At 43.2% G+C, this 22,734-nt stretch overlaps 2 protein-coding genes across 2 annotated transcripts in view; both read left to right on the top strand.

The window, feature by feature from the left end:
* Positions 1-2,289: 2,289 nt before the first annotated feature.
* LOC109462517 (protein bark beetle-like) lies at positions 2,290-8,800 on the top strand. Its single transcript, XM_019759070.1, has 3 exons — positions 2,290-2,671; positions 8,486-8,631; positions 8,782-8,800. The coding sequence occupies exons 1-3, from the start codon at positions 2,426-2,428 to the stop codon at positions 8,798-8,800; spliced, it is 411 nt and encodes a 136-aa protein (XP_019614629.1). The 5' UTR covers positions 2,290-2,425.
* A 70-nt stretch (positions 8,801-8,870) lies between these two features.
* Positions 8,871-22,734, top strand: part of LOC109462516 — a 30,846-nt gene continuing 16,982 nt past the window's right edge. Inside the window, exons 1-7 of the mRNA XM_019759069.1 lie at positions 8,871-8,988; positions 14,544-16,182; positions 17,563-20,771; positions 21,102-21,202; positions 21,374-21,499; positions 21,726-21,831; positions 22,222-22,400. Coding sequence (XP_019614628.1) covers positions 14,648-16,182; positions 17,563-20,771; positions 21,102-21,202; positions 21,374-21,499; positions 21,726-21,831; positions 22,222-22,400 — 5,256 coding nt within the window. The 5' untranslated portion in view covers positions 8,871-8,988; positions 14,544-14,647. The remainder of the gene's footprint in view (positions 8,989-14,543; positions 16,183-17,562; positions 20,772-21,101; positions 21,203-21,373; positions 21,500-21,725; positions 21,832-22,221; positions 22,401-22,734) is intronic.

Below are 22,734 nucleotides of genomic sequence, written 5' to 3'. Positions count from 1 at the left end.
ACGTGTATAGAGAAAAATAGTGCAGATGATATGTCAACCCTATCTAGACGGGGGGGGGGTGCCAAAGGTGCCAGCTAGAACCACCAAACTTAGTGACTTTTCCTAAAATAATGTTGGCAACATTTTTATATTATTAGTGTGTTAACTTAAAACTTTCTGGTTTTCTAGTTTAGAATTTCTGTACATAAAGCAAAGCAATCATTTTGTAGAAACTAAGGAAATGAATATGCAGAGGAAAACAGAAACCTACAATATTTTTTGAATGGTTTTCCTAGAATTGTGATGAATACAATTAATAAAGACAATCAACGATCAGAAAACATACATACATAATTGAATAAGGACATATACACAAGAGAGGACGTAAAGAAACATGCCATAAATTAAAGAAGATCGAATTTGGTTGTATGTGTGTGCGTGCGTGAGTTTTTAAGTTTTTAAATTATAATTACACATCACAAAGATACTGTGGTAGCACTGAACAGTGGTTTTAGATTATCTTTGGGGACAGCTAAATCAATGTAGTCAACAATAATTATTCTATCTCTATTTTCATAAAAACAAAATTGTCGTTGTCATAGACTTGGCACTTTTAGTGAAAACGAGCAAGCTAGACAGATAAACATACGTACAATGTTCCTATATTATTATCTGTGTTTTTTTTTGCCTTATTGGAAATGTTCCAAAGTCAGTAAAAGTGTATCACATTGACTAGATTACATTTTTGTCGTCACCACCAACCCTAACAGATATTGTCGTTTGCAAAAGAAAACAAAGTGCTGAGACTCTTTTATGTGGAATTTTCTTCCTGGTTGGAAAATCTCCAATGTCAGCAAACCGTAGAGGATACATTGCTGTAGGGATGTTATGAAAACATGAGCCAGGACTGTCATCAAGCACCGGGGTGTCAGGCGTTCCACTTGTCTATCTTACCTGCAACGGTATGTAATGGTAGATGAATTTCAGAGGCCCACATGACGAGGTACTATTTCCTCTCAGCCAACCTCAACCCACACGGGTGAACGTTTATCAGTAGACGTTTATCAGTTAGACAGTTAGACGTTTATCAGTAAGCGTGTCCTCCTTTACAGGTGCAAATAATGACACGGCAGGTGAGGAATGTAATAATATAAAAGCAGCGTGGTCGATCAAATGCCTGCCTGTATTAACAAGTAACAGAGCGGCTAAGTATAGGGCTAGAAGATAGGCAAAAAAAAACAGGTTGACAATGCAGAAGCCCCTACCGTACCACTTTTTCTAGTAAACTGTCATATAGATCTATAAACAGAGGAAACAGACAATAACTTGCAATATTAAATACTGAACTATTGTTTGTCGTAAGAATTCCCCATGAACTGGGCTTTAAAACTGATAGGATTGTGTACACCGCCATTTTCCGGCTTTTGAATTTACGAATGACGCATAACGTTGAGTTATTGTGCACTGTGGACCGGCTCTAACAAAGGTGAACAGCTAGCTACGCCTCACGGAACAAGGAATGCAATAACAAAAAGCTGTTTTTGTTGTACACACGATGAATGTATATAAGTTATGCAAACACACATGCAGGTCCAGTGCAGTATGACCACCAAGTCAGTGGCCACCATGGTGCATTTATGGCGTCACATTTGCTTCCTATGGCATGTGTCCCTTCCAAAAAATATGGCAAGGAATCTTTTTACGAATACGAAAAGCTAATATGTTTGAGTGTAAGGTGTAACCTACAAAATAAATTCTGTCGGCGTATGGGCCTGTAATGTATACTTTGAAAGCGCCCTCTGCGAAGGTCAATTGAACTGCAGTAAGTTGCGTAATACGGCGCATTTATACACCAGCTGAAATTCCGTCACAATCTAAGCCTAAACATGTTTCTTTACTACATAGCGCAATTTTACATCTGACGACCTCGCCCATACACATAAGACTTTCTACCCGGGATTCAAGATTTCTTTTCCGTACAATTTACTTTACTTGCGTCATACAAGAGGTGAAACTTGGCCAATTTTTTTCATTTGACAAATCCAAACGTTTGCCAAAGTTGAGGGGCCATTTATATGATAATGGCCCGGTCAAATCTACTATTATGGTCATCATTCTCTTGTCAACGGCGATCATTAGTGCACACCCTAACCTTTTGAATTATAATGTGGAGTAAGTGTAAGCCGTGGCAAGGTTGGGAGTGACCGGGCAGTGTTCGAGAGGCCATCGGCCATGTGTGACGGGGCTTCAGAGTGGGTTGGTTTCAACAACAGTGTCATCGACCGCTACACTTCACGGACCGATCACTATCGGAGCTTTGCAACATACCGGAGAGCCTTTTTTTGTTGTGTATGCAAGAAGATATGCCAGGTGAGTATTTCATTATGCAAGCACACGCACGAGATATAGCTAAGTCCTGCGCAGGTTGACTCAGTCAGTCGCCACCATGGGGCCTCTGTGGCGGCGCGTTTTTCTGGTCTCTCTGCTGTTACTTGGATTTTTGTCCGGTGTAGTTTCTGACGACATAGGTGGATCATACAACTGGGACCACACGATCAGCCTGTCGGGAAGTCCGTACAGCGTCACCGATGAAATCATCGTCGGTGAGGCGGCGACCCTGACGATCGAGCCGGGGGTTCGGCTGTTGTTCCCGGAGGGGGTCGGCATGACCGTGTGGGGACGGCTGATAGCTGTGAGTGTAGACAAATTTTTCTGTCAGGGCGCACTGTTTCCATAGATGAGAAACCGTAAAATAAACAAAACCCACAGAAGTAAACGTTAACAGGAAACTTTACAAGGAGTAACGGAAGAAATTCACAAGCTATTCTAAATAACTTACTTTTGGCATAGTTATTTATTATTATTGATAAGCTTGTGCACGTCCAAGAGAACTTTCTAATTCACTTTTTTTAGGAGTTTGAAATATTGGTGTGTTTTCATCTTCGTCACTACCTTCGTCAATGACACTAGAGTACTTGTGCAGAAATGCAGGTCTATAAGATTTGATATGCAGATAAGTAAAGACAACTTTTTGGAGGTCCAAAAGGAAACAAAATTTAGACAAGTCAAGACATGGATCATGGAAAAGCTCCTGTTGTTTAGAACGTGCGCTTAAGTGTTGTCTGTCCTTAGGGCTTGGAGCGCCAAGTCAAAAGTACCTGAGAGTTCTACCCCCGCTCCTTGTTTCGTTTGGGGTTGTACATTCTTTCATATATTACCTCTCTAACGCCTTGTTCCCACCAGCGGATTCCGCGGTCTAAGATATCCGTGGACTCAAGAAAGAGTGTTCCTGGCTGTGCTGTATGTAGATGGTGGAAAATGGCCGAGGACTAGCCGTTAGCGCTAGGTCTGTAGTGTCCCCTGTACTTTACTTTCAGCGACCGACTGGTCTGTCCAATGTAGTTGTTGCAATTGGGCCACCCACATCTGAGTCTGTAAATGACATTAGCCTTTGTACCTTTTTGAGATCGGTCTTTTTGGGTGTACCAGTTTTTGTCTGAGGGTTGAGTGAGGTTTAAAGGAGTACTAACCTCCAGAAGGAAGTGCTGTTTTCCAATACATCATGCAGCAATGAATACATAACTAGCCGACTTTTTACATAATTTCGCTTGTACGAGTTGCGCGCCGCATGTTTGTAAAGTGATATTAATATCATTTTCCCCCATGCTGAACCACAATTGATACATCCGGAAACTCTGGCTTACGCAATACTCATACACTTCAAGTCAACATAAACATTTTTCGGCGAAAATGGTAGGAGACAAACACACTAACAAGCTGATTATTGAGAAATTACTTGTTTTACTTTGCTTGACCTGTGGCTTTGATACTATTATATCAGGATGTCGAATACAGTGGGCGCCAGTTTCATCCTGCGTGTTTTGATTTTCTCAACGTATTTGCATGTAACTATTAATGAAAGTTTATTGCAAATTCATGCCCGAGGGCTAATTGCAAGAACATGATAACAACAGTAAACAGTAGAATGATAATAAGTGATGCTAATGCTACTTTATATATACATTTGTATGTACGTAGTTATTGTTGGGTTTGATTTCTTTTCCGTGTGCAGTGGAGTATGAAATAGCTGACGTTTTGCGAGATATATAAATTGGGAGGTGTTAATAGAAATGAAGTTTTTTGTAGGCTGGGAAGGTGAATAAAGCTGGGGAACATTTTGGTGACCATTTCAAATAACTGATCTCTTTCGGTGCTATAATGAGAGCAATGACAAATAAAGTGCATTTCATCCTCCACTGCGTTTCCTGTACAATATTTACATATTCTGTCGTTAACAGGTAATTGTTTGTATCTACCCTTTTCTATTTCTAATGTACAATGTATGAGCGCTAACTCTTAGCTTACATATGGCTGATCTAACATCGAAGTCTTTGATGTGAAGATAACGTTCCATTGTGTATACAGGTTTCAGATGTCTATAAAATCTTAGCTTACCGACATCAACAGAGAGATTATAAAGAAAGGTTTGGATATACATGTCAGAGAGTCTACTTCTAAGTAATGTACATATGTGTTGCTTATCGAGATCGATGTTGTCGTCATGCCAGATATATGAGAAACCACTGCGGTCAAGTATTTCTTTCACATGGTGTAGCACAGTTTTCTTGTGACCAAGCATTAACATATGTTTTTGAGATAGTAAAGCGTCGACTTGTAGGGGATGTGTATTAGCGTCTAGTTGCCTCAGTCTTAGCCAATACTTGACTAGGCGTACAGATACGTCTTTGTCTAGTGACAGTCTACCGAGCTCTGCTTTGCATGCTCCGTTGCTAGCATTTCTGTGTACCCCAAGAATGTTTTTACAGAAGCGATTATGGACAGATAATTAGATTACGCCACTTATGGAAAGGATAACTAGATTACGCCGTTTTTTTCATCGTCAATATTTGCGGCATAAATGAGGGGCGATAAGGACACCAAGAAGGGCAATGGTCGGTAAGATACCAAAGAACACAAAACGGTACGAATTTTTCTTATCGCCCCCGAAATGAGGTCTGTAACGTAACTTTTTGTTTAAAACATAGACACCAATGGAGTAGCGTGGTGTATTCTGGGATAGTTTTGAGGGTATTTGGAGAGTTTGTCTTGGATTCGATGCGTTTTAAGACTTGCGCGCAAAATGGGCATTTAATGGTATACTGTAAAATAATATGCATTTTTCACTTCCAAAAATAAATGCCTGTCAAAATATAGCACCCTCTTCTGGAGGTTAGTACTCCTTTAAAGCTTGTGGCAATGTTAAAGGTTTGGAAGATCCATCGGAGTTTATTGGATATTCTTTGGATATACGGAATAGTGATGTTGACCTTGTTTCTGTTGGTCAATGGTTTGCACTTCTGTGTTTTCTTGAACTGAGCAAAAGGTTCAAGAGTTTTGTTGGAAGTCCATCTCGGAGGTGTCTATGTTTGTTTTAGCTTTGTGATGATGTTGTCTGCCCGATGGAAGAGAGATTTAATCACTGTTAGTGTGTGTTTCAAAGGGGGATGGGAATTTAAGGCCTGGTATTGATCAGTGTGGGTCGGTTCCCGGTATACTTCAAAGCGAAGGTTGCCATCTTTCTCCACGATAGTTTTCGTGTCTATGAAGAGAAGCGCGTTGTCATGGCTCAGCTCCTGTGTGAACTTGATGTTTTCATCTACTTAGTATGTCGTCAACGTGATCGAAGCATTCTTTTTTAATCTGTACCAAGTGTCGTCTACATCTTGACAGACAACACTTAAGCTGCATGGTCTGTAACAACAGGAGCAGTTGACTAATTTGCACAATCTTTGTCTTATCTAACTTTTGTTGTTTCTTTTTGGACCTCCAAAAAGTTGTCTTCACCTATTCGCATATCATTTAATAGTTCCTGGTTTTAAAACTGCATTTCTGCACAGGTTCTCTGGTGACACTGACGATCATTCCGCCGCTACTTAAAACGTTTTACCGTTTCCATATCGAGTTGCTTGAGTAACTGTTTTTGGCGTATCTTATTACCCGGATTTCCAAACTTAATCAACGTACTTTTTATGTCCTTCCCTTCATACTCCAAAATGTGAAAATGTTGCTGTTTGATCTGACGTTCATAGACGACTGACAATAACCAAGGATCCATGTCAAAGTAGTTGAAATTCTAATACTTGCGGCATACTTTTGATAGGCGTTCTATGGTCATAGACTTTAACTTAAAACGAAGTCACAAGTATGATTCTGATGAGGTATGTTGTCAGTTGTTAAGGTGGTTAGTTTAGGTTTAAGTGCCAATAGTCTTTTAAATTCACTCTGCTAAAATGATAACTTAATTATTAACTAAAACAAGACATGGCTGAAATACTGGGGTTTTTTTTATAGCTTGCAATGTTGCGATGAAATGGAATGTTCACGTGTTTGTTAAATGATAGAAGATATTTTAGACATCTTAATCGTGTTTGAAAATCATGGCAATTTTATGCATAACTATCTCTTGTAATGTCATTACTGAGCATGTATCAGATTAAGATGAAACCTTATTTCCTACGTAATGGAAAATTTCTCTAATCGCATAGCGGTAACTCCCAGTCAGTTCATACTTGCCGAATTTGAAATTTAGGTGAAGTTGAACATCATGATTTATAGAAACAATTTATTCCTAACTTTCTCTGGAACTGAAGGGCAGTTTGTTTAAAAATCTTCGAGGGAGGATAATTTGATTGAACCGATTGAAAGATCGCCGTTAGTTTTAGTTGTCAAGATGTTCCGTAACATTTATGCCAGACCGTTCTCATGGCTAATACACAAGCCAGTCCACAGTTAGACATCGTAAGTTCAAATCTCAGGTTTGCCAAGAATCTTATCTGGAATTTTCTTCCTTATTGGAAATGCTCCAAAGTCAACAAACAGTGGATGGTGCATTGTTTTATGGATTGTGTGAAAACATGAGACGGGGCTGCCATCATGTATCATGTGCCTGTAACGGTCATGGATGATAAGTTTAAAAAGTAACGTTACACGGCCATTCCCGCTCAGCCAACTTAAACGGCCACGGTTGAACCAACTGTTTTGGTCATGTCATCTAAGAGCGTGCCAGTTGCAAACAGTCAGCTACGGTGGTTTTAAGTGGGGATCGGTGAGTTTCTATAACGAGTGGTACGACAGTACTGGGTGTCTTTTTTGTGCGAGTTTGTCTTCCCGTCACAGACAGACTAGTTGGAAGTGGCCAGTATGGGAACTCTGGATTCATCGGGGATCTTGCAAACGCTCTGCAAATCTAGATATGTGGACCCGTTGATCTGATAATGATGTTGGATTCAAGGACTCCGTTACTAATTCATATTTGTAGTAGAGAGAGCCAATAATGATCTCACAGGCCATCTTTTGGACACATTCCAGGCTTGTAATTTGCTGTACAGTCAGAGACAAGTGCCATGCTGGTGCTGCGTACTCAAGGGCTGGTCCAACGTAAGCGGTAAAGACAGTTGTCAGGTCAGAAGCTGATAATCCAAAACTTTTGAGCCTGCGCAGTAGGTAGAGGTTCTTGTTGGCACGTGGGGTCATATTCCTGACAGGGGAGTCCCATTTTAAGTCATTCCGAACGGTTACGCCGACGACTTTGATGGATTTTTGACACTTTAGGACATAGCCTTTAAGGATGAGAGGATTAGAAAGATCATTTTCCAATGTTGCTGAATATATTGATTGCGACATCATCCGCTTTCTAATACCCCCATTCCACTTAAACGGTGCTCTCACGATGCTCTCACAGTGTGAGCGCCACTAAGTGGTACAGGGGTCTTAGACTCTTAGTCTTTTTGTGAATCATGTAAGATTTTGACATTTTTAGACTGTCTTCCTGTGACATTTACTTTATGTTCCGCGACACTTGGTTTGTAGACTGGGGATTAGAACTACACCCAGACACGTGCAAGGTTGTTTGCATCAAGTTAGATGGAAAGAACGTCCAGCTCCCTCCTCGCTATATCTGTGGAAAAGTCGTCGAACAGGTCCCGTCATATACTCACCTTGGAGTCACCAGCCACCAATCTCTGAGATGGCTTGAACATGTACTAGCACTGTCCAGCAAAGCCAGGAAACTGCTAGACGCTCTCTGCAAACTCAAAGGAAAACTGAGTAGAGAGGCCCTTGAGCTAGCCTACTTCACCATGATTCGATCTAAGATAAAGTATTCATCAGTACTGCTAGGAGACCTCGGCAGTACGGCGAGCGCTACTCTAGACAAAGTCCAATACCATGCTGGGTGCCTTACAACAGGGGCCATGAAAGGGACCCCCAGTACGAGCCTCCTATACGAGAGCTAGAATGGGACAGCCTGTCTACCAGGAGACACTACCACTCCATGGTGTTAATGTACAAGATGACGCATGGCACTTGCAGTCACTCATCCCCTCTCCTAGAGGCGAACAGAGAACCACTCGTCTACAGCTACGCAACACTACACATCGTCCTCCGTATACATGGGCAGTATCTCATCGTCAATATAAGACAAGAAATATTTCCTCTCTTTGTACAGATCGGCACTCCAGAACACAGAATCGTCTTCGACCGGAAGAGGAACCCACCCGACGACCAAGCGAATAACGTGACACGTGACCACAACATCCGGTTGCTGGGTCCTACCGTGTTTGAGGGACGTGTCCAGGTCCAGCGGGATGGAGAGTGGGGCTCTCTCTGCCTGAGACTTGGTTGGAGGTGGAGAAATTCAGAAGCTAATGTAAGTAAACAATTTCTAACATTGAAAAGAAAACTTACCTTTATTGCATGTAATGACATTGCTTAATAAATAATGAACATCACATACCCCTATAGTTTCTTTACGGTCGACTAGTCAAACGAAAATGCATTGAAATTTTAAGGTGGTGTGTCGACAACTGGGGTTTGCAACAGGACGGGTGGAGAACAAGTACCGAGTTGGCAAAGGACGCGTGGCTGTGTGCGAACTACAATGTCAAGGCAATGAGAACAACATCTATGAGTGCATCCACCGTGACCTTAACTTGCCACCTCATTGGTGTCGTGAGTTTTGTTTCAAATTCTTATTATGTAAACAGATGCAACAACGCAAATGCTAAATGTCTGTCAAATGATGATATTGCGCATAAACACCCGTCATGTAAAGGCGAATTGATTATATCAATTCGCAATCGTCACATGTTGGGGGTAAGGTAAGATTGCCATTGGCAGGAGAATATGATTTGTATAATCACTGAGCAAAAATGCCTAATTAGTTTGAACGGTTAACATGATTTAGCGAAAGTATGATGAGGTCATAGAACTCTTGCTGTGTATAAATCCTAAAAATTTGTCTCTAGCTGACATATAATCAACAATACCGTACCTTGTCAATGCCAAATACTACAAATTTCACCAGTGTGTTCCATGTTACTGGGTAGACGCCATGTGAATATTTTGCATAAAAATACGATAATATGCATTACTTAGTGCCAAAAAGCAGTTACTCAAGCAACTGGATATGATTTTTAAAACGTCAGACGTTTCAGCTAGTATCCACTAGCTTTCGTCAGTGACTGAGAGACCAGAGAGGAAATGCAGGTTTATAAGCACAAACTATTGATTGATATGCAAATAAAGTGAAGACAAATTTTTGGAAGTCGAAAATGGAACAAAAGTCAGACAAGTCAAGACAAGACAATGCAAATTAGTCAGAAAGCTCCTGTTAAGCAGAACAGGAGCTTAAGTGTTGTCTGTCCTCGGGGCTGGGAGTGCCAAAAATAAAGTGCCGGAAAGATCCACCCGTAGCCCCCCTTCCCTGTTGAGAGTGGGGTTATACATATATTGCCTCTTTAACACCCCGTTCCCACCAGGGTGTTTCGCGGTCTAAGATATCCGTGGACTCGAGTTTGAAAGAGTGACCCTGGTTGTGTTGTAGGTGGTGGAAAATAGCTGAGGAGCAGTCGTTGGCACTAGGTCTGCAATGTTCTTTGTTTCTTACTTTGAGCGGCCGACTTGTCTCTCCGATGTAGGTGCTGTTACAGTTGGGCTCCTCACATTTGAGTCTGTAAATAACATTCGCCTTGGTATCTTTGTGAGGTCGGTCCTTAGGGTGCACCAGTCTTTGAGTGAGGGTTGAGTGAGGTTTGAAGTTAGTGGCTATGTTGGAGTTTTGGAAGATCCATCGGTCCGGGAGTTTGTCACTCTCGGACTGTCACTCTCGGACTGTGAAACTCTTACCACCGGTGTCCCACAAGGCACAAAGTTGGGGCCAATCATCTTCCTCTGTATGATAAATGATGCCTGTCAATCATTCAATGATCGGTGGAAATATGAAATATGAAATAGAAAATGGGGAACTGGATCAGTATGCAGACGACAGTACAGTACATACAGCAGGGCATACCGTACAGGACATAAAAGCCAAGGCTCTTGTGGATTTAGAATGTGTGGCTAAATGGTCGGACTACAACAGGCTCAAACTTAACAATGGCAAAACAAAGACCATGCTAGTGGGAACTTCTAGGAAGACAAGGCTTGCCCCTGCTCTACAGCTGGAACTCAGGGGGCAGAGTTTGGAGCAAGTGCCTACCGTCAAACTTCTGGGAGTTCATGTGGACCAAAGCCTCACATTCGACGATCACATAGACCACGTTGTAAAGAAATGTAACAGGTGCATGGCCCAAGTGGGTAGGGTGAGAAAATCACTTCCGCGCAAACAGAGGGCAGCACTGATGCAAGCCCTGGTACTTTCCCACCTAGACTACTGTAGTTCAGTGTGGGCAAGTACGTCAGAGAAGAACATAAAGCGGCTGCAAGTGATACAAAACAGAGCTGCGAGGCTTGCCCTCGGATGCAACAGATCCACAAGCAAGGACGCTTTGCTGCAGATGTTGGGGTGGTTGCCCGTGAAAGAGAGGATTCAACAGAAAGACCTTTTGACTTTTCGCAAAATGATGGAGAACAGACAGCCTGTTTCCCTGTATAAACAGATCACGTTTCAGTCACATGGATACCAAACCAGATCAACAAAGTCACAAACTATCCGTCTCCCCAAACCTAGAACAAATGCTCAGAGAAAACGCTTTTTGTATCGGATGTCACACACCTGGAACACTATGAAATTGTAGAGGCATGGAACAATGTGCAATAACTTTTGGAGAAATGTAAAATAGGTATTTTAGATATATGGCGGTCATGTAAGCTAGCTTTGTTTCTGTCACTTGGTGTTTTTGTGGAGTTTCTGTACATGTTTATGTCTGTATAAGTTATTTTATGTGTGTCAGGTGTATATGTTAATTGACCACAGGAAGAATAGCTGCAATATGAATTGTTAAGCTAATTGTGGATCTAAATAAACTCAAACTCAATGCGTATGACCTGTCGTTGGGAGAGAACAGACACAACTCCGAAGACTCCCACCTTCAAGACCAAGCTAACTCCCTGGAGGAGTGGTCTGAGAGTGCACAACTGAAACTCAACCCCGGAAAGTGCATGGTGTTCACAGTGTGCTTTATGAGGAATCCGAGTCCACCTGTACCCATCAGTCTTTGCGGCAACCCCCTAAGAACAGTGAAAATCGCCAAGGTGTTAGGTGTCTGGCTTTAGTCGAACCTAAGATGGGACACGCAAGTGAGTGAAACAACAAAGAAGGGCAACAAACGACTGTTCATGTTTCGCAGACTTAAGTCATTTGGAGTCCCAGTGGAGGACCTTGTAACAGTGTACTGTGGCTTCATAAGACCGATCCGGTCCTTGAGTACAGCGCACCAGTGTGGCATCACGGACTTACTAGTAAACAAACAGCAACAATGGAACGGGTACAGAAACGTGCATGCCGGATTATACTGGGTCATAAGTATACAGACTACACCACGGGACTGCAGATGTGCAAACTAGATACACTCTAGAAGAGACGGGCGGTCCTCTGCACCAAGTTTGCACATAGCATGACAACATCGGAGCGCACAGCAGACCTCCTCCCCAACACACGGCGACAGGATCACGGCAGGAACCTCAGAAACTCTGACAAAATTACTCTTGCGCCTTGCCGCACTGCTCGATTTCAAAACAGCCCTGTACCATCTCTGTTGAGACTGCTTAACAAATAATACGTTGTAAATCGACCACACGCAGATGTATAGTTATTGTAACATTTTATTTTAATCAATATTTGAATACTTGGTGATATTTTATGCTACTAGTATTCGTCATATTGAGTTGTATACTGTGTAATAAGTGAGGCGTACTTCCATGTATTATGTGAATTATGTGAGTGAAACGTATTTCAGCCTGATGGCTGCGATGTTTAACATAATAAACCAGTCATTCGTTCATTCATTCAGTTTCTCAGATACTTCTTGGACATACGGAATAGTGATGTTGACCTTGTTTTTATTGGTCAGTGGTTTGCACTTCTGGTTTTTTTTTAGACTAATCCGAAGGTTTTAACGCTTTGTTGAAAGTCCAGTTTCGGTAGCCACACTTAGCCAGGGCACCTCGGAGGTGTCTATGTTCGTCCGTTTTGGCTGCTTCGGCTGAAGTGATAATGTTGTCTGCACGATGGAAGAGAGTTTTGATCACTGCTAGTTTGTGTATTGATCACCAGGTATTGATCAGTGTGGATTGGTGTCCTGTACACTTCGAAACTAAGGTTACCATCTTCCTCTACGATAGTTTTGGTGTCTAGGAAAGGGAGCATGTTGTCATGACATGGCTCTTGTGTGAACTTGATGTTGTCATGTATCTGGTTGATGTGGTCAAAGAAATCAGCTGCTACCCTCTTTTTCAATCTGCAAGTGTCATCTACATATCGAAACCAGTTGGCCGGGGGAGTGTCATTGAAAGTGCTGAGGGCTTTGTTTTCAAACTTCTCCATGTACAGGTTTACAACAATTGGTGAAACTGGTGATCCCATAGCACAGCCGTGCATTTGTTGGTAGAACTCTCCTTTGTAGGTAAAGTATGTGCATCCAGAGTTCTAGTAGCTCACAAACTTGGTCAACGGATAGGTTGATTCTATCTGCAACTGTATCGTCGGCTTCCCTGACTACTGACACTGCTTCCTTAGGTGGTATGGAGGTGAAAAGTGAGCACACGTCATACGAAGTGATGGTTTCATCATCCTCTACCTGGATGTCTTTGATTTTGTTGACAAAGTCGGCACTATTCTGTACATGGTGCTGAGATTTTCCAACTAGTGGTCCCAAAATCTTAGCTAGAAAACCTGCTAACTCATAGGTGACAGAGCCTATACTGGAGACTGTGGGTCGTAGAGGGACACTTTGTGGATTTTGGGAAGGCCGTAGAAGGCAGATGGTTGCTCCGTTGTGGGATTGAGTTTTAGGTAGGTGGCGCGATCCAGGACTCCTTCAATTTGCAAGTTCTTGAGAGCTGTACTGATTTTCCCTTTAAACTTGTTAGTGGGGTCCTTTTTCAAGAGCATGTAGGTGTCTTTGTCTCCCAATAGGTCCTGTACCTTCCTGTCGTACTGCTCCATGTCTAAGACTACTGTGCATCTGCCCTTGTCTGCAGGAAAAATCAATATGTCTTGATTGGTGGCCAAATCTTTGAGAGTGGTTCGGTCTTCCCGTGTGATGTTACTAGCAGGAGGTTTGAAGACTTTCGGGGTGGTAGCTACTTTGGTGCTCAAGGCTTCAGCTTGTCTCTGTGGTATACGTGCCCGTCTCTGTGGTATACGTGCCCGATGAATTGCTGACTCGGTTTCTGTGACAATGTCAATGTTGGGAATCTTGTTGGGTATAACTGCGAAATTTAAACCTTTAGAAAGCAGTGGTTTCTCTGGTTCTGTGAGAGTATGGCTACTTAGGGCGAACGTCAACATAGCCACTAACTTCAAACCTCACTCAACCCTCAGACAAAGACCGGTACACCCTAATGACTGACCTCACAAAGATACCAAGGCGAATGTTATTTACAGACTCAAATGTGAGGAGCCCAACTGTAACAACACCTACATCGGAGAGACAAGTCGGCTACTCCTCAGCTATTTTCCACCACCTACAACACAACCAGGGTCACTCTTTCAAACTCGAGTCCACGGATATCTTATACCGCAAAACACGCTGGTGAGATCGGGGTGTTAAAGAGGCAATATCAAAGAATGTATAACCCCACTCTCAACAGGGAAGGGGGGCTACGTGTGGATCTTTCCGGCACTTGATTTTGGCACTCCCAGCCCCGAGGACAGACAACACTTAAGCTCCTGTTCTGCCTAATAGGAGCTTTCTGACTAATTTGCATTATCTTCTCTTGACTTGTCTGACTTTTGTTCCATTTTCGACTTCCAAAAATTTGTCTTCACTTTATTTGCATATCAATCAATAGGTTGTGCTTATAAACCTCCATTTCCCCTCTGGTCTCTCAGTCACAGACGAAAGCTAGTGGATACTAGCTGAAACCTCTGACGTTTTCAAAATCATATCCAGTTGCTTGAGTAACTGCTTTTTCGGCGTATCGTATTACCTGGATGTCTAACATTCATCAATGCATTACTTATTATTTGCATGAAATGCGTAGTATTAACAAAATCATTAAACATTTCATGGAGGTTTGAACTCTAGTTTGCTTCTACTTACCTCCATTTTTCCCATTAAAAGGCCAAGGCCAAAACCGAGGAGACCTCGGTGTGGTCTGTGAGGGACTGAACCATAGAGAGAACGTCTATTGGAAGACAATAGACATCCGTACGACCGATGCAGCTATGAAGTCCACACTGCAAAACGTGGATATCCTCTACGCCGGAGGAGCGAATCCAGATGCAGAAAGAGCCGCCATTATCAGCTCATCAGTTGCCCCTCTGTTGCGCAACGTCAACATCAAGTACTCTGGAGACGCAGCGATAAGAATCGAGAACTCAAAGAGCCCTTTTCAAATTAAGAATTGTGACATCTCAGAGAATGTCGGAATCGGGCTGATGATTAAGAACCCTTCAGCAGACGTGACCATTGTCTCCAGCAGCTTCAGTAAGAATTTTCCAGCCGGGATGCAGGTGACAGGAGGACATAACAACTCGAACCTCCAGATCACTGACAGCACGTTTGAACAGAACAGCGGTGCCGGTCTGATGCTGTCTGACGTCCCGATGAACGTGGACATACGTCAGTCTAACTTCAGTACAAACTCCCATCACGGACTCAGTGTGTTCACCACAACCCAAGTCAGCCTTGTGACTGACGGCTGTCACTTTGACCACAACGGTCTGGACGGTTTCCATGCTCGATATCTCGGAGTGTCTGGTAACAGAAGTCACACAGTCTTGCACAATGGCGTGGCAGAAGGTAACGATGGAGATGGATTCAACCTAGACATAGAATACCAGGAGAACCAGAATATCACATCACCAACAATCTCCGACCAGATCACCATAGACCAATCCATCTTCACCTCTAATAAGAACGGCTCGGTCAAAATAACCGTTGAAAACTCTTACGAAGATCGCTTTCCGGTCGTCCAACTCAGTGGCGGAGTCCAACGAGACAACATGGCGACAATTATCGAAGTCGGCGGGACGCGTGCGGAGGTTACAGTACAAGACGTTGAGTTTGACTCCAGTCAATGTGGCAGTAAGTCGGTCATCCATGTACATGGGTACGACAAGACCGTGAACATAACAGGAAACAGGTTTGTTCGCAATGTCTGCCGACGGGTGGTGCTATTCAACACAACTGATGTGTCTGCTGACGCCCATCCCCTTGTTGTGGTGGGCAGCATTTTCGAAAACAATGAGTATGAACCAGAATCGTTGGCACACATCTCTGATCCTCTAAATGAGTACTGCACCATCGAGATTGTAGGATCTGGAGAAGAGCACACAATCACCCAGAATTCGTTCCTAAATAGTCCAGCTGGTTTGGAGCTTTGCACCAGTGACGATTTTCATCGATTGGCTGAAACTCAGATCAGGGCAGAAAGCAATTGGTGGGGAACTACAGATATTGATTCAATAAAAGAGAAGATATTCGACAACAATGATTGGACTAGTGGAGGCCCGGTCAAGTTTTCCCCGTACCTAAGCTCCCCATCTGGTGACCCTATAGACACTATAGGCACAGAAAACATGACAGCCTCCTCGTTAGGCGGTCGTCTGAATGGAACCTTGCGGCTAACCATCTCCGATAGCCCCGTCACCCTGACACGGGACCTCACGATCTTACCGGACTCTGTTCTCATTGTTGACGCAGGAGTTGAGTTCCGTGTACAGGAACGTGTTGGCATCCTCAATCTTGGGAAACTGCAGTTAGAAGGACTACCATCATATCCTATAACATTTGATGTCGTCCGTAAAACTGTGCCCCACCGAACAATTCCAGTTCGGTTAACGGGGGGCACCAACAGTGGGGAGGGGCGACTAGAAGTGCAGTACTCCGGGCAATGGCTTCCTGTTTGCCATGATTGGTTCGGCGAGTTTGCCACGATCGCCTGTCAGCAGTTGGGGCTGGGTTCGTACAAGTCTGAAACTTACAGTTCCGATTCATCAATCCGAAATTGGCTCACTATCCGATGTGACGGATCTGAAGACAACATTGGAGAGTGCAGCTTATATCATACAAGTAGATGCGGGGGTAACTCGTACTATCAACTGAGGTTAACGTGTGATTCCACTGTCGGTTGGGGAGGAATAGCTTCAATCTCGAAACAAACGTTTGAGCCACATGATATCAATCTTTTCCATGTCGGACACATGCATGCACACAAGGCTTCTGGTCTGCTTATACACGGCTCTTCGACATCAACATTCGACATCAACAACGTTGTCATGGCACAATTTGTCGGGTCTTCGTCTGGAATAGAGTTTGTAGACCTGCAGCCTTCCCAACATATCACCTTGCAAAATATAACGTTGATCAATTCTGCCTCAAAAGACGGTAATGGAATCCATATCAACAATGTACATACACATTCCGTACTATGGTGGATACCTGAAATAAATGTACAAGCCAACCGGTTATTTTCAGTTGAACCAATGTGCAGAAGACCGACCCTTCTTTTGCTAAAGGAAGGGCAGCCACAGTGGGTCGTAAATGGGCTGAGGAAGAGAGTAAGGCTTCGATGTGAGAGAACGGTAAAGGCACCAGAAGGATACCATATACGAGTCACGGTAACACAGGCTTACTTCAGCCATCCACCGTCAAGGAACAGACTCGCCATCTATGAGTCTCTTGCATTAAACGAGACTAATGAGATAGCTACACTGCATTGGGGCAAAGAGGTTTACCAATTCAGAAACCCGCTTGTGATCACATCTGCTGGATCTGTGGTCACGTTATTATTACAGGCTTCAAGCTCACAGGATGCATCGTTTCTTGCAAAGTTTGATGTTGTCAGGAAGGGTGATGATGTGTCCGGATTAGAAACCCCAGCATCGCTTGATATCATCGACTTAACGAATAGGAACTTTCGATATGGTATACAAGTATCACAAGGTGTGACAAACGTACATATTGACAGAAGCACGCTGTCTTCTTGTATTTACGGGCTGTACGTACAAGGAGAAGCTGAAGGAAACATATCTTTGTCATCGGTGGCCATTCATAGCTCTGACCAAGGTATCCACATCTCGTCTCTGATCGGTAGTGTCACCTTGTCAAATGTATCAGTTGTAGATAACTCTTACAGTGGGATATACATGGATAGCATTTCTGGCACAGTAAACATGAGTGGTATTGTATCTCATTCCAACAATGGCGTTGGGATTGGTATTTATTATACTCTTAACGGCACGGTTGATATGAATAATGTCATATCCTATTCCGACGACGGCCATGGAATCTACCTAGAGAGAATAGAAGAAAGAGCCTTGCTCACTGATGTAGTCGCTTTAGGCAATGGAGCCAACGGAGCAGGAATAAACATTTACCACTATGGACAACACGCCAAGTACATCATGGTGAATGTCACATGTCAGGACAGCCAAGGAAAGGGTCTGAGCATAAATGTATACTCTGAAGCAAGAGTGGAGATACATAACAGTCGTGTGCAAGGAAATGACCAAGGAGGGATCGTTGCACACTTCGAAAATACTCAGTCTAGCCTGTTTTCTGCACTTATCCTACACAACAGTGAGATTACCAGTAACTCAAAATTCGCCCTGCACGTGACGGGTAAAGAGACATCACTTGACATTGCTAATAGCACAATCTCCTATAACAGCTGTCCGTATCAACCAGCTGTTGGATTTGAAGGAGAAACGAATGATGTCAATGTTACAAACAATCTCTTTGTCGGTAACAATGCGCGAGAAACATTGTCAATTCTGTTCGAAGATAACTTACAGGAGAACATTATCTTCCATATGGTTGGTAACGTGTTCCGTGACAATATTTACGACACTTCCCAAACTGACGGCAATGCTCAGTACGGCCAGCACCCAGATCTTGCGTCATGTACCGTTGAGATCGGAGGCTACAAGTCCTACTATTATCTAAGGCACAACATGCTGGACAACCCAGACATGAACTACACCATGTGCAGTAGGGTCTCCACAACTTCTCCTGATTGGATGATTGACGCCAGGTATAACTGGTGGGGTACTGCGGCTGAAACAGAGATTCAAGAAAAAATTCATGACTTTGACGACTGGAACGACCGCGCGGCTGTGGAATACTTCCCATACCTGACAGGACCTGACTTATCCTCTCCACCTGCTGACTCTTCCAGCCGAGATGTTACCATGGCAACTGACAACATCGGGGGGAGGCTGTATCATTCACTCCATCTTCAAAAGGATGGAGGTCCTTACACCTTTAAAGCAGATTTAACTGTGTTAAAAAACGCATCGCTTACCATAGACCCGGGGTCTACTATCAAGATACACCCATGTCTTGGTCTGTTGAATCTAGGTTCCCTTGTTGCCCATGGAACACGCACAGAGCCTATCAATTTTGAGCTTACGGATGTACCCGTTCACCAACCCCAGGTCCGGCTGGTGGGAGGGCGGTTCCCTTGGGAAGGTCGTGTGGAGGTGTTCTATAATGGAGAATGGGGGACTGTATGTGGGAAGCAGCCCTGGGACCCACAAGATGCAAATGTTGTCTGTCGTGAGCTAGGATACGGCCCATCTACAGTGTATAGCACGTACTCTTTTGGACGAGGATCGGGACCTATATGGATTGGCTATTACAACAGTCGGCCAGACTGCACGGGGAATGAGATGAGTATATTCAACTGTCTTCGTGGCCCACCCGGTAATGTGTACTCGGGTTGCACGCACCGTTACGATGTTGGAATAAGATGCAAGATGAACACTCATGTATCACCTAGGCCAACATGTCGAATGAAAAAATGGGGAGGGATCACATCTAAATATGCAACCACGGAGGTCCTTACAAACTTGAAGTTCAGCAACACAGGCAACCTGCACGGGCGTTCACACGCAGCCATATCTATTGAGGACAAGCAGGGCACTACAAACATTTCTCACATTGAAATCTCTGAGTGCGTGGGTACTGGAATACAACTACTAGGAGGCAAAACGACACAAAGTGTTAAAAATGTGAATATCTCAGGTTGTAATGGATATGCAGGTGTTTCTCTCACTGGCAGAAAGTCTAGAGTTTTGTTGTCAACAAATATACGTATCACCGACAGTATCTTTACAGCAGGGTCATTTGAACTCACACCGCACACTCGGAGTATTACAAACTGTTTGGCTAATCCTGAATCGATCATGAGGCTCTGTGCCGAGGAGCCTGATCAGCAGCTTAACAATGACATGTGTTTTGTTCAGACAGGACGGACGGGCTCAACATGTTATAAACATCTATACGCAGGTGTGGGTTTCACGGTTGAACTCACGGTCTCATTCGTTCAGTTTCAGTCCTACTCTTCGAGATTACGGGTCTTTGCCGACAGAAGCCAAAGTCAACAGATTGGACAGATTACTCGATCGGATAACGGCAAAACGTACATCCGGTTTGTCTCACAGACAATGATGAGTCTTCAGTACATAGGTTACTACTGGGATAACAACGAGATATTCGGAGAGGTCAGTTTCTATAATGAGACAGATGTTGCAGATCCAACTAAGTACATCATCGAGAACAGCATGGTGGATAACACCAAAGGCACAGTTATCAACGTCACTGCGGCAAATGGCGCAATCTTTGATATCCAACGTAACGTGTTCTTGCATAATCAACCCCATACTGATGACAACGACCAAGCTGTGATCAGAAGTGTTCTAATTGACTCCTATATTAGCGTCAGGAACAACTACATGGCTAACAACTTGATAACAAGCCTATCTATCGACTTGACAAACCAGAAACGTGGAAACATAACGGTTCTGGACAACCTTTTCTTCAGAAACACCGCCAAGACTACCATAATTGTGACAGGAGCCAGCTCAAGTTCGACACAACAACCCGTATTGATAGACAACAACGTCTTCTCAAGCAATGATGTCGGTTCCAATGAAAATGTGGTAAAGTTCGAGAATGTCGATGGACAACTGAGCAACAACATTTTCTCTAACAACTTGGGGCAACACGTTGTAACCTGGGAAGGACGAAGTAGAACAAATAGTCTGCAGAGATGTGAGAACAATCTGTTCTACGACAACATCGCACTGACTCCAGGGGAGAAGTACACCTTGGTTGTCTCGGGCCGAGATGTCCAACTGCACGGGAACGTCCTCACCAACCCGGCGAACGACGCTGAGCTGGCAACGTCGGACAGAACCAGGTATTATCCCGTAAATGCTACCCTTAACTGGTGGGGATTCAACTCTACATCTGACATATCCTCAAGAATCAGAGACAAAAGCGATAGAGGGTACTGGGCAGAGGCACACTTTCAACCATGGATACAGGAGGAACCAACTGACGGTAGGCTTACTCAGGAACATTTGCCCCTTTTACTTTAAGTTGTAAAACGTTTGGTAAAATAGCGTTTATATTAATTGACATCTAATCCCTATTTTGCACAACCATCATTTTTGTTGATTAGCTATAGGAAACCATTTGTATAAAAAAGATTCAATCTATAATTTGATTACCACTTACTCACTATTACGAGGAAAATGCATATCAGAAATAAGATTTGATGTCAGTGTGTGTCTCAGCAAGATGCATCTAAAAATTAAAGTAAACTTTCTAGCCTATGGCTACTTAAAGGTTTCAGATATTCTGATGTTGCTTCAATGTTACTTGACATAGGTCCCTGCGGTTTGGGATGGACCTACAGCCAGACGTTCAGCACCTGTTACAGGTACATGGGCGGAGCACAGTCTTGGGACGGCGCTGTACAGTCCTGCAAGGTGCGACGTCAAAAGTCGTGGTCACTTGGTTTTAGCCATCAATTGCCGATTAAAACTATTTACTCGATATAGAATGCGAGATATCAACACATAGGAGTGATATACCACATGCAATCTTGAAGTTAGACTTTTGTTAACAATGACAGTGAAATCCGGCAACTTTTCCCTTAGGCTCAGTATTCTGTACTATCCAAGAGGTTTGCTGGTCCCGAAAAGAACTTCATCGACAGCTTGTTGATCGCACGAAAAGTAGACTTCGTACCAGATGTACCTGTTTGGATGGACAACGAAATGCAGGTATATCTGAAATGTATAACGAAGAAACTTGAAACGTATAGTATACTTTCCCATTTTCCTAACTATCTAAAATAATCACAAACTAGATTTTACTGACTTCCATGTTTCTACATTCATTTCCAACAATCTGCCGTATGTAAGGCAATTTGCAATATATAATTGAACATACATGTAAGTATATATTTTGTTAACATTTGTCTTTTCTGTCATTTTTCAATAGGGGCAGGAAAATGCAACGGTGAACTGTAAAGTATATCTTCGGGACTCCCAAGAAGCTGTTCAGGGTGTATCGTGTAACTCATTCTTCCCATACATCTGCAAGAGACCTGTTGGTAAGGGCCCAATGATTTACATGTATTTTGATTCTATACTTACTCATTGCTACACCATTCAGTAACAAATGTTATTGTATGATGAACTTCCTAACTCCAGGTACGTAGTATTTTCTGTGTACGTGTTTTTGTGTGTGTGTGTGTGTGTGTGTGTGTGTGTGTGTGTGTGTGTGTGTGTACGCACGCTCGTGTGTTTTTGTGCCTGCCTGTGTATCTGTAAAGCCAGTTAACGTGTGGGTTCCATTATAGCTAACCAAATACGCGGGCACAGAACCTCAATATGAGGGTCGCATTACGTTGACTCGTATTATTGATTAAAATATTTGCGCGAATTAATGCACGAAAAGTACCTCAGACTTTCATGTTTTTTGTTTTTATTTTTCATGACAGCTGATGACTGCCCGAACTCTTGCTCTCATCACGGACGTTGTGAAGGAGAAACCTGCATCTGCGGGCGAGGCTGGGAGGGAGAGGACTGTTCTAAATTCACCTGTAACGACAGGAATAGCTGTGGAGAGTTTGGCACCTGCGTAGGACCGAATATCTGCAGGTGCCGAAATGGATGGCAGGTTCGAACACACATTGTTTAGTATCAAATGTCTTTGCGGTGCGACAATGGTCTCCCTGTATACGTAACACCGTCAAGTATTAGAATGCAATCTTTCTACAATATTTCTCCTACATCCGGGGTCCCATAGTCGCGCACTACAGTTCCACCACAAAAGATTTACAGAAACAGCATCGTTAAAATAAGACGTTTCTTCACGGCATTATCTCTGTCTGTCTCTCTCTCTCTCTCTCTCTGTCCCCCTCTCTCAGTCTCTCTATATATATTGGTTTCTATCTATATATATCCAAATACCTATATTAGCTCTCTCTCTCTCTCTCTCTCTCTCTCTCTCT

The sequence above is a fragment of the Branchiostoma belcheri genome, unplaced genomic scaffold, assembly GCF_001625305.1.
Source record: "Branchiostoma belcheri isolate BF01 breed outbred unplaced genomic scaffold, Haploidv18h27 scaffold118, whole genome shotgun sequence".
NCBI classification, from domain to species: Eukaryota; Metazoa; Chordata; class Leptocardii; order Amphioxiformes; family Branchiostomatidae; genus Branchiostoma; species Branchiostoma belcheri.
The sequence above is the reverse complement of the archived record's forward strand: the minus strand, read 5'-3'. Positions and strand labels throughout refer to the sequence as shown.

What these genes read in the sequence shown, in the direction of transcription:
- LOC109462517 (XM_019759070.1), top strand. Translation starts at nt 2,426, where the DNA reads ATGGGGCCTCTGTGGCGGCGCGTTTTTCTGGTCTCTCTGCTGTTACTT. An exon ending in TGTGGGGACGGCTGATAGCT is followed by an intron (nt 2,672 to 8,485) that starts GTGAGTGTAGAC and finishes CTCTTTGTACAG; the next exon opens with ATCGGCACTCCAGAACACAG.